The following is a 12,119-nucleotide window of genomic DNA, read 5'->3' on the forward strand; positions in this document are numbered from 1 at the left end:
GTGTTAGTCACTGTCTTCTGTGCTGTTTCGATTCTTGAGAGGCGTGAGTAAACTGGCTGTTAACAACTTGTGCAATGCTCTATTCCAGTGTGTGGCTGCATTTGCTGTGTCTGCTGTCGCTTCTCAGTGGGAGCGCACTGGAAAGCCCTTCAATCCTCTTCTGGGCGAGACTTACGAATTAGTTCGGTGAGGTCTTTTGCTCCATTCTGGATGGCTTATTGAATGTGTGTGACTTACATAGAGTTTTCAGTGAAGAAAAATGGGTATATTGTGTCCCTAAACAATTATTGTGTCTGGTGTACAGTAATTATTTTGATATCCATGTCTATGAAACTTAAGAGACTATCAAGAAATACAAAATAGACATGTAATATACCATCATTTAAAAAAATTACAAGTGTCTCAGTGTTCCCAACCTTCTAGGATTAACTCTCCTCATTTTTAGGTGGATAACATGACATGATCAGGGTTTTAGGGTTACTATTGCTGTGATCACACCATGACTAAAAGCAACTCAGAAACTGTTTATTTCACTCACAGTTCATTATCAAAAGCAGTGAGGACAGGTGCTCACACAACACAGGAGCTCACACGAGACAGAAGTTCACACAGGACAGGAGCCTGAAGCTCATGCAAAGGCCATAGAGGGGTGCTGCTTACTGGCTTGTTCTGCAAGGCTTTCTCAACATGCTCTTTATAGAGCCTAGAACTATAAGTCCAGAGATGGCACCACCTACAATGGGCTAGGCCCTCCCCATCAATCACTAATTAAGAAAACGCCCTACAAGCTTACCTTCAGCCTAGTCTTATAAAGGAATTTTCTTGATTGATGTTCTGTCCTCTCAGATGACTCTAGCTTATTCCAAGTTGGCATAAAACTAGACAGCACATTGGGACAGAAACTCAAAACAGGAACCTAGAAGCAGGAACTGAAACAGAGACCATGGAAGAGTATGGCCTTAGGTTTGCTTGCTTCTACTGCCTTCTTATACTCTCCAGGACCACCTACCCCAGGCAGCATGGCCCCAGTGAGCAGGCTGGGTTGGGCTCCCACATGCATTAGTAATCCAAGAAGCTGTCGTCCAGACTTGTCTACAGACCAGTGTTATGGAGGTATCTGCAGTTAGAAAGCAGAGAGCAGGCAGGAGGTGAATCCAGACTGTCCAACCTTCCAAGCAGCTTCTAGTGATTCACTTCATCCATTAAGGCTCCACCTCCTAAAGCTCCCACAACCTTCTAAAACAGTGCCACCAGCTGGGGACCAAGGTTTCCAAAACATAAGCCTGGGGGACATTTCACATTCAAACCACAGTCATAACCTTTATGTAAATCACCCAAATCCATGTGAATGTTCTTTATTTTAATATGTACAAGCAGCTTGAATTCTACTAGCAGTTGACATAATAGCTCATGCTTTGTTGTCCTCACGTAAGGTTGCCCTGTGATACAGATAATAATAAAAATCTTTTCTTCACTGAACTTTTCCTAAATATTTTAACAAATTCAATGACAGTTAACTGCAACAATGCGTTTTTCTTTTTTCTTTTAATCTTAAGAGATGACCTTGGATTTAGGCTCATTTCAGAACAGGTCAGCCATCATCCCCCCATCAGTGCATTCCATGCAGAAGGACTCAATAATGACTTCATCTTCCATGGCTCAATTTACCCCAAACTGAAGTTCTGGGGCAAGAGTGTAGAAGCAGAACCTAAAGGAACCATCACCTTGGAGCTTTTAGAGTAAGTACAGGAAAACTGTTCTCTCTCATGTGGCCCTGTTTGTGGATCTGTACTCGCAGACCTGACCATACCTGTCCAGCTGAGGACCATGAAAGAAACAATGTTATCGAGTGGCCATTTCCTGCCCCTGGGTGAAAGACTCTGGGAAGCATGGCAGTAGCCGCTGCTAAGCATGCTGGTTGGTGTAAAGCGTTTTATTGGTGTTTAATGTGTGTGGATCAACTGTAAGGTAGGTGTGATGAACTCAAAAAGGCAGTTCTTACAAAACCAGCTGTCTGGCTCCCATGATGCCCGTTTTTTAAAAAAAGGATCTTTCGAAATTAACTCACCCTTAATTAGTGAGATGACAATTATGTGACATGTTGGACATTAGGTTCGTTGGGAACTCTCTTCTGTAGGATTAACCTTGAAATCTAAAGTATTTCTAAATGAGCTCCTGTGTCCTCTGCCCACTCACACCTGCTAACTAGGACTGGAAACCCTGACCAGGAGCCACAGAGCAACATTCTAGGATTCTGAACAGTAAGGACAGACTGTAAGGACAACAGATTAGGAAGAAAAGTCAGACCCTCAAGACTAGCTTTGCAGTGAGATTCCTAGTTTTATATTTTTCTCCTTGCTAAGAGTCTGAGCAGCAAATTGCAAAATGGTATTAGAGGCAGACAGAAGAGGTCCCAAGAAAGACCCTTTCTTATCTACTTAGAGATGCCTCAGAGACAGAGTATCACATTCTGGCTTGTTTTACCTCCTAACCTTTTCCCAAAGCAAGTGCCTGGTCTTCTGGGGCTCTCCTGTACTAGATGCCACGCTCTGAAACTGAGAGAGTGCTCAACAGCTAGGAACCAGGTAAAGGTGTGAGAACCAACTGTTAGTGTCCCGGAGGCAGGGACAGCTATCGGAAGTGTTGACACAGAGTTCAAACCTAGTGTAAGGGCAGAGGTGTGTCCTGAAGCACAGAGAGTGTGTGTGTGGGGGGGGGGGGGTGGGGGTGTTCCTCTCCTAACCCAGTCCTTACACTTGGCATTCACCCCAAGTGGTACATCAAAGGCATGGAGGTGTGAGCACTGGATGACTCTAGGCCCAGATCCCCCAGGGCAGTGGTGTCTGAGGAGCATCAAAAAGTCTCTGAAAGTTGTAGTGATGCCAGAATCGAAGCGCACTGAAGGAGGGCCAGGACTCATGGACTGGATGTATGTTAAGCACCTCCACTCAAAACCGAAGTCAGCACTCTCCAGATTTAAAGAAAATAACAATCTCTTTAAAACTCAAGTATCCAGAATATAATTAATAATTGATTGGCTTTACCAAGAAACTGGAAAACAAACAAAAAACTTGAACAGCTCACAGTGAAAGGACAATGAACAACCCCTAACCCCAAGATAATGCAGGTACTGTACAAACTTTGCATGTTCAAAGTACTTGTCACTGTTGCTGGCAAGAAACCTGAGCACTCACGTGAACAGAAGGGCATTCTAGCAGAGAATGGAAGTGTTTGGGGCATATTAGTGCTGAACAACACAGCAAGGGAAATACAGTGGCCAGGGTAGGCTCAGCATTGAGTTGGAGGAAGATGTAGGGGCCAGATGCTGAGATAGCGTGATGGAGAATAAGTCCAGTTTCAGTTCTGACCTTTCCCACTTACCTACAGGGAGGCTCCATGTAATAGAGCAAAGGAGGGGAGAAGGAGGAGGAAGAGTGGTGTGTGTGTGTGTGTGTGTGTGTGTGTGTGATGTGAGTATTCCTGTTCACATGTGTTCAAGTGCGTGAATGTGGAGGCCAAAGGCTGATGTCAGTTGTCTTCTTTGGTCACTCTGTATACTGAGGCAGGTCTCCCATTTGAACCCAGAGCTCACTGATTTAGCTAATCTAGTCAGTCAGCTCCCAAGGGATCCCTTGTCTCTGCCTCCGGCATGGCAGAATAGCAGGAAGGCTGCTCCCTCCTGTCATTTCTATGGGTGCTAGGATGTAATCTCTGCTCCTTAATCATTTTCTTCAAGTGCTTTTGGACTATCTCTTAAGCCCTGGGTGATTCTGTAGGCACAAAGGAGTTAATTCTAAATTTATATAGAAAAGCAAATGAAACAGAACTAAAACTACTGACAGTTTTGAAAAGGAGCAAAAGAACTAAGAGATACTCAGAGGTGACCAGATGTAGGACAGTGAAAGGACAGCATGGATTCTGGTCGAGCACCGGCTAGAAATCGCCAGAGACCCCAGGTGATCCTGAGGGACAGCATGCACTTCACCACGCTCCTGACTCGAAGCTCCTGACACGAGGCCGCAGACCTCCATAGAGTGGGGTCCTTCAGTCATGTAGGACAACACTCCCTAGCCCCTCCACAGGTAGAGGCGTGACTACAGGCCACAAAGCCTCAAGACAGATCTTTATATTAATGAGGTACCTAACAGCCAGAGTGACGTAGCCAATTAAGCATTCCTGTTCAGACCCTCCTCCTTGCAAAAGGTATTTAAACCTCAGGCCTGCCCTGGAAATACCCGGGGTATTGTTTTCATCCATTTTCCGCCATGAAAATAAATATCTTAAGACCATGGACTGTTTCTCTTCTTTGAAATCCACCCTGGGGAACACTGAAGCAGGTCTTCATCCATAGAGCCACCGCCTAATCTCCCACAGAACCACCCTCTGCGTTTCCAGCCACCCAGCCATGGAGACCAGGAGACCACTGACCCAGCCATCCAAGCCATGAGAGCAGCCAACACACAGTCAAGTGAGCCTCATTGACCAAGCCAAGAACTCTCATCCCTGCTAGAAGCAGCCAGAACTCACCCCTTCCGCTCTCCTCTTCAGCTGTGGGCCAATCTAGCCTGTATCTTCCCACTTTGTTCTCCGCCCTTCTGCAGCCCCCCAGCGGCATCTGAGCCGGGGCCCAAGAGCCAGAGAACCAGCTGGTTCCCAGCCACCTTTTGGCACTGGGGACCCCCAAGCCAAGAGCCCCAGTTCCCTGCAGGACCTCAGACTGTACTCTCCACCCTTGGAACAGAGTCCTGAGGCTTCATATTTCTGCCTGGAGCCAGCGTGCTGGGACCCACACATCAACAACAGGTCCCACGGCCACACTACAACTCAACAACCAGATTTACAGCTGTCCTGAGACACCTTGCTGCTGTTATGTCAATGGAGGAGGGAAGAGAGTCAGGATATAGGCAACACAGAGGCATGGCCAGTATGGACCATGGACTAAGAAAGGCAAACTATAAGCCTTGGAAGAAAACAGAAAATCTTTGGAGTTTTAGGTAGAACTCTCTTTCAGAAACACAGTACAGAAAGCACAATACACAAAAGACTGGTTTAAAAACTCTATTAAACTCAAAGCTCTCTCTGAATTACACTATTTAGGTATAAATGATAAACTATAGACTATTAGAAATCATATTCCTAATAAAGGGTTGGTGTCCAGAATATATAAAGACCTCTGAAATAATTATATAACTCTACAAAACCCCCAAAAGTTTTTGTTTTCAAAGCAAACTATGTACCATTATGAGTTTGGGGGTTTGAATTGGTTAACTAGCTTGAGGAAAACTGGAATGGCACCTTTTCTGGAAAATGCCGCATGGAGCTTCATTTTGATTTTCTATGTCTCCACTTACCCTTCATGTTGCACCAAACTTTGAAATAACACAGTTTGATTATTCCTTTTCAGAAAAGTTTGGGAAGACACCTATTCTATAATTAGGAGCCTTTGAATCTCGGAATGGCTGTATAGATCTTACCATCTGAAAATAATACCATCTGAAAGTCCAAGGTCCCGAATGCTGGGAAATTAAAGGGTTTTTTGTTTGTTTGTTTGTTTTTGTTTTGAGTTTTGTGTCAGTGTGCAAATGACTTGGAGGTTGAATTTTTGAATTAGGAATGTTAAACTTGTATATAGTTTTTTTAAAAAACAATAAAAAAGGAAGGTACTACTTGTTTTACTATGAGTTAGCATTAGTGGTGTGTGTGTGTGTGTGTGTGTGTGACTGTGTAAGCACACATGTGCACACCTGTACATTTGGGTGAGTACATAGAGGCCAAAAGTTTCTTGTATTGCTGTCTACCTTATTCCTTGAGACAGTGTCTCTCACTGACCGGGACCAACAAGGCCCTGCCTGGATTCTGCCTTTCTGGATGCTTCCGTTGCTATAGTTACAGATGTGCACCACCACACCCTTCTTAAACTTAGGATATCATGTTTATGTAGTGAATGACACTTGAAACAGACTCATTTTTTTAGACAAAATGACGCCCAACTACTAATCTGGGTTTGGGGTTGTTTTTTAGACACAACGAAGCATACACATGGACAAACCCCACCTGTTGTGTGCATAACATCATCGTGGGCAAACTCTGGATTGAACAGTACGGCAATGTGGAAATCATAAACCACAAGTAAGGCGCTCTCCGGCTCTTCCATGTACTCTTCTCTCAAAAGCCTTACTGCATGGCGGGTGTTAGGAACAGGGAACACACGTAACCCTGAGTGAGTAGGATAGAAGGCTTTCCATTTTATAATGATTCCTGCACAGATTGGGTGGACCCTGGGCCTCCCCAGGGCTGCCTTCCAGCTTCAGCGGCCTTCCACTGTGTTTACTTGGTATTGCTGTAGGGCAGGTCAAGTGGGGAAAGCATGGGGGTATTCTGAAAAGTTAGCTTCAGGTTCTGTAACTCATTGCTGTGAGTGCTTCTGAGCTTGTCCTTGTGCGGGTAGTACTGATGGAGGGGAGGGATGGGAAGCCTTTGAGGACTCTGATGGTGGCTGCCACCAGGAAGCCATCCACTTACTGTTCTCAGCATTGTGTGGACATGGAAACTTTCCTTCCTTTGTAGGACTGGGGACAAGTGTGTGTTGAATTTTAAGCCGTGTGGTCTTTTTGGTAAGGAATTACACAGAGTCGAAGGCTACATACAGGACAAAAGGTACAGTTTCTTCCTTTTACCTTTGCTTGTATATGATTATGTAGATATTGGTGTTCAGCTGTGCTGCCTGACAGACTGGCATTCCAATAACAATAAAGTCGTCTAAAGAAAATAACTATTTCTTTAAAGATTGTACATATAAAAATATAGTAACACTATTACAGCACAACATAGGCTTAACTGGCAACTAAATACCAGTTTCTCTTGATAGCAAAAAGAAGCTCTGCGCGCTTTACGGGAGGTGGACTGAGTGCTTGTACAGTGTAGACCCTGCCACTTTTGACACTTACAAAAAGAATGATAAGAAAAACACAGAAGATAAGAAGAACAGCAAACAGGTGAGCATGCTGCAGGTGATGCAGCCACAGACTTCTGCATGTGGACAGACACTTTGGAGCTGCCTGTCTCCAGGGCTGCAGTGCTGCTAACACATGAGTTCTTCTCGTTGCGTCTTTTGAATGGAGAAATTCTGTCCTGAGTGGGGAATGCCAGGCCTGAGCTTGACTATGGCAGTGTCGCTAGTGTGTGGAGTATCCACTTGACTGGTGTCACTTGGGAAAGGTGCCCATCTCCATGACACAGGAGCAGGTTTCCCTCCTGTTCTTGTGTGTTGGGGTAGAAATGGTCCTCGTAGGTCAGCTTTCCTCATGTCTGAAGGCTTATCTGTCTCGCTGTTCTGTTCCTACCTCACTGGCTCGGCATCCCAGTTCTGGCTGTCCTACACTGTTCTCTTGAGCTGGACATCGCTGTTTGTGGAGCAACTTTGTCCCAGTCCCAGGCAAGCACAAGCTGCCTGCCTGCCACAGGCCTGCTTTGGCATTCTGCAGGCTTGTTCCTGCAATCAGAGTTGCTGAGAGCTAAAGAGACATTGCATCTGTGGGGACAGGAGATGCTTGTTTGGAGTCGAGCCAGGAGAAGCAGGGACTGTGGGTTAGAAACCACCTCAGTCATCTGTGAGCAGTACAAGCTCAGATCATTTCCAGCCCTCAACCTCTGATGTCAACTCTAAAATGGGCGTTCTGAAGCACCGCTTTTCTAGATGAGTGGAGTTCTTTGCTGGACTTGGCGAAGGTCTCAGAACACTCTATCTTCTCAGTTTAAAGTCAGTTTTGCTCCAAGTTTGCCCCGTGTCTACCAGCCAGGTGTTGTCTGATAGCTTACTCAACATGCAGGTTGTAAGTTCTAAACCAGGCTCAGTCCCCAGACTCAGGCCTACCAAGTCATAAAGCTGGGGCTTGATTCTGTTCGTTTCTTCTTTTTAAAAAATTTCTTTAGCCATTATACTAACTGGTAGGTTTCCTTTTGGCGTCTCCACACATACATAGCAAGTATGTGTTGTATCCCCTACCTCATCACCCTCTTTTCTTCCTATTTCCTGTTTCTTCTTGCCTTTCCTCCTCCTAAATAGCCCCACTTCCACTTTCATGGCATGCGTGATATGTAACCTAGAGCATCCATGTGAGACAGATGTATCAAACTTGTCAAAGGCCGGCTGGCTTCATTTCACAGGAAGTTCCCTATGTCTGCTCATCTCTCCATTAATTTTTAGATGTGAGGAAGTTCAGAAAGCTCCTGGTTTTCTCAGGGTTGATGGCACATTTATTTATCTGTGACTTTGTACATTAGGAGTTAGCCTTGGGCCTGTTTGTTTTCTGACTGGAGTGTGCAGCTTTGATATGCTTCCCTCAGCTGTGAGTGCACGGCTCCTCATGTTTCTACCTGCATGTGCCTCTTCTGTGAGGTGAACCCAGTCCTCTGCAGGAAGCCTTAGTGGGATGAAGAAGGAAATGTCTCAGACTGCATGGCCACAGCAGCATTGAGAGAAGGAACTTGGTAAACGCCACTTCCTTGGTACACATGCCACAACCTCTCATAGAGTGTGGACAGCAAAGGACTCTGGCCAGATTCCAGAAAATACTCTTATGTTCCATTCTTTATAGAAAACAACCTTCCTCTTAAGCTTCTATCCTGGTCTGCTTTCTCTCGTCCTGGGCACAGCTCCCTCCTGCCTGCTACTGCTGTTCCTGAAAGGCTCCATGGGCCTCCTGCCCATGTCCTCGGTGGCAGCAGCAGCAGCAGCATCTCCGTACCTTGCTGTGGTTCCAGTCTGTTCACAAAGCATCTCAACCAGAAGCCAACCAGAAGCTGTGGTTTTGTTAACTCATGTTGAGGATTTTACTGCACCTTCTAAGCCTTTGACTTCTTTATGTTTTCTGTTATGATGCTAATAGCTTCACAGGGGTTTCATCAGCAAAGGTCAAACACAGTGCTTAGCAGAGCTCTGGTCTGTGGGGAAGTAGGCAGAGGAAACCACTCTGTTCCTTTTTCACCTACTATTTTTGTAAGAGCTCCCTTTTGTCTACAGCACTGAGGAAGCCTGCTGGCTCTGTGTCATTGATGAATTTAGTTAAGTGGCTCAGTATGTAGACTTTCATTCTTATGTGTGTGTGTGTGCATTGGCTTCTGACTCTCTCCTGTTTAAATGTGTTCCTGACCTTTAGTGTGTAGCTCTCAGGTTATCAGGCTGTTCCTGTAAAACACTATAGCAAAGAAAGCCAGTGGCAACAAGGGCTTGAACACAGACACAGGGCCAGGCAGTGGTGGTATACTCCTTTAATCCCAGCACTTGGGGGGCAGAGGCAGGTGGATTTCTGAGTTCGAGGCCAGCCTGGTCTACAGAATGAGTTCCAGGATAGCCAGGGCTATACCGAGAACCCTGTCTCGAAAAACAAACAAACAAAAAAACCCAACCAACCAAACAAACAAACAAAGCAGACACAGGGAGTGGAATAAGCCTAGAGTCCCAGACACCCAGCACTTGTCACTCATTGTTATGGGGACAAGTAGAGCACCCCCAGCGTTCCCGCTCTGTCTCTAGCTTCTCCTGGGTTTGCGTATGTAGCTGTGACCTTCATAGCATGTGACCTCCATAGCCTGCCTTTCATGGTGGACATCCTTTCATCCACACCCGCTTCAGGAGCATGTGTTTAGTGGTTAACTCATTGCTCTGGTTCCAGGATCCCTCAGTTATTCCAAGTAGCTGGAGGCTGTCAGCCACCTTGCTCATTTGCATCTAGGGGACTGGCCATGCTGCTTTGGAAGGCATGGATGCTCTTTCTGCTAAAGGCTGAAGAAAAAGTATAGAGTTAATTGACAACCAGCATGGGGCTCCAAGGACAAGCCCTGGGAACTATGGAAGCTAAGTCCCCTCAGATCCTGGGCTGTGTGCCTACACATTCATCAGTCTGTCTGACCTTTTTGAAAACTGCTTTTTGGACTGTTTCAGTTTTAGCCCTTCTGTGTGTGCTCTGAGGCCTTGCTTAGTTATCAGAGCATATAGTTGTATATTTAAAACCTTACTTGGTTTTCTAGACAAGTTCATCTGAGGAGTCTGATGAAATGCCAGTGCCAGATTCTGAGAGTGTATTCATTATCCCTGGAAGTGTGCTCCTGTGGCGGATAGCCCCGCGGCCTCCCAACTCTGCTCAGGTGAGCCCAGCCTGCTAAATACAGTAACCATTTGATACCCAGTTTGCATAGCACCCTTCCATAGGCAGCAGAGCCTAAGGCCTCTTAGGTGTTCCTTGCTGCCTCCCATAGGTCACATTCCCTCCTTATGTAGAGGGCTTTCTGTGAGCTGGAATGCATGCTGGATCGAGCTGCAATAAGGGTCTCTTTAACAGAGACTCAGGGATGAGACCTTGTTAAACAGACTGATGCAGTTGATCAGTGGAGACCCTCCAGACCCAGCAGGATGTGATTTTAATGAAGGAAACAGAATGGATGTTAGTATCCTAGCCTGTGAGGTCTGCTCTGAGCTGAGTGTCCACAGGATACTGTAGATTTGGACGGGAGGCCTTTAGCCCTGTCTGAGAAAGGCTGCCCAGTACAAGTGCATAGGCGCTGTGGCTCCGGGGGTGAAGGGCTCTCCTGGGCCTCTCCCTCTCCTCGGGAGGTGCTGACATGCTTACTTGGCTGTGTTGCAGATGTATAATTTTACCAGCTTCGCCATGGTTCTGAATGAAGTAGACAAGGAGATGGAGAGTGTGATTCCCAAGACTGACTGCAGGCTGCGGCCTGACATCAGAGCCATGGAGAATGGAGAGATAGGTAAGAAGACCGCCAGCAGCCCATGGTACCCAGGGTTATAGCCACTTAGAGAGATATCTGTTAAAATCTAGCATCTTTGGCTTTAAGTTTGGGAATCTGAGATCATCCTTACTTAAGCTCAGATTCATGAATGGTGCTCCCTCTGTTAACTACGATACAGATGGCTAGAGATGGACCAGTCAGAGGACACTTAGCAATTTTAAACTGTAGTCTGCAAACTTCACTATGTATTTGAAAGTTCATGTTGTGAGCTTCATAAGAGAGTATGGCTTCATCTTCAGTAGCACATTTGGTCTTAAAATGGGAAACTTCTGTTGACTCGAGGCTGTGGCTCCCGTGCCTTAGAAAGCACAGGACAGCCTTGGACAGTACAGACCTTCTCTTCTAGTGCGTGTGGTATTGGGCTTAAAGTTCTCATTGAGACTAGTTCTCAACAGAGGGATAGAGCAGAGGTATTTTGTACAGTTGTTTGAATTACTTAGGAACGGACTGAAAGGAATCTCTGAGGTCTCACTCAGAATTTTCAATCATCTCACTTTCATTTCAGTTTTTCTACTCAGTTTCCATTGAAGCATTTTAGCCTGACGTTTGTTTAGCCTGACATTTGTGGCCCTAACAATAAGCAAATCGCTTTTTGTAAATGCAGAGGTATCTGGATGTTGTTTGGTGAAAGCTCATTATATGCATGAATGAAATTCTCAATGTATCAGTTAAAAAAAAAAGACATGACAGTGTCAGATGCCAACACTTCCTGTGACTAGTCTAGAGTATGTGTGAATTTCTTCTCTAATTAACTTAGTTGGTACTGGGAGTGGATCCTGGAGTTTCACGTGCTAGGTAAATACTCTATTGGGGTAGATCTCTATTTTTAAAGAGAGGGTCTTACTAAGTTGCCCACACTGGCCTTAAACTTATGATCTTCCTGCCTCAATTTCCAAATAGCTAAGATTCCAAACTGCCAGCAATCTGCACTAGTGACTTTAATGCTGTACAGTGCAGGTAATGGTACTCCATATGGCCGGTGTTGTCTGTAGTTACTGTTTTTAGTGCCATGCCTGGCATGTCCTGCTTAAGAATGTGTTTTTCATTGGCCTTATTTTAGATCAAGCTAGTGAAGAAAAGAAACGACTTGAGGAAAAACAAAGAGCAGCCCGCAAAAACAGGTCCAAGTCAGAAGAGGACTGGAAGACAAGGTGTGTACCCTGTTCAGTGTGAGCCAGCTAGTATACTGCTGTGTGTGAGTGACAGGTATGACGTACTAGGAGCCACAGAGCAGGGTCCCCTGCTCATCTGCCCCAGGGTCAGAGGATATGATTGCCAGGTACATTATAACATTAATTTAAGTATTAAAA

The 12,119-nt window shown here is 45.5% G+C and overlaps 1 protein-coding gene across 7 annotated transcripts in view; it reads left to right on the forward strand.

The window, feature by feature from the left end:
* Nucleotides 1-12,119, forward strand: part of Osbpl1a (oxysterol binding protein like 1A) — a 181,147-nt gene that overhangs the window by 165,180 nt on the left and 3,848 nt on the right. For all 7 annotated transcript variants that reach the window (XM_076912969.1, XM_034517766.2, XM_076912970.1 and 4 more), the window contains 8 exons: nt 89-186; nt 1,557-1,739; nt 6,022-6,129; nt 6,568-6,657; nt 6,869-6,995; nt 10,030-10,146; nt 10,644-10,767; nt 11,870-11,960. In XM_076912969.1, coding sequence (XP_076769084.1) covers nt 89-186; nt 1,557-1,739; nt 6,022-6,129; nt 6,568-6,657; nt 6,869-6,995; nt 10,030-10,146; nt 10,644-10,767; nt 11,870-11,960 — 938 coding nt within the window. The remainder of the gene's footprint in view (nt 1-88; nt 187-1,556; nt 1,740-6,021; nt 6,130-6,567; nt 6,658-6,868; nt 6,996-10,029; nt 10,147-10,643; nt 10,768-11,869; nt 11,961-12,119) is intronic.

Source organism: Arvicanthis niloticus, chromosome 14 (assembly GCF_011762505.2).
Source record: "Arvicanthis niloticus isolate mArvNil1 chromosome 14, mArvNil1.pat.X, whole genome shotgun sequence".
Taxonomy (NCBI): Eukaryota; Metazoa; Chordata; class Mammalia; order Rodentia; family Muridae; genus Arvicanthis; species Arvicanthis niloticus.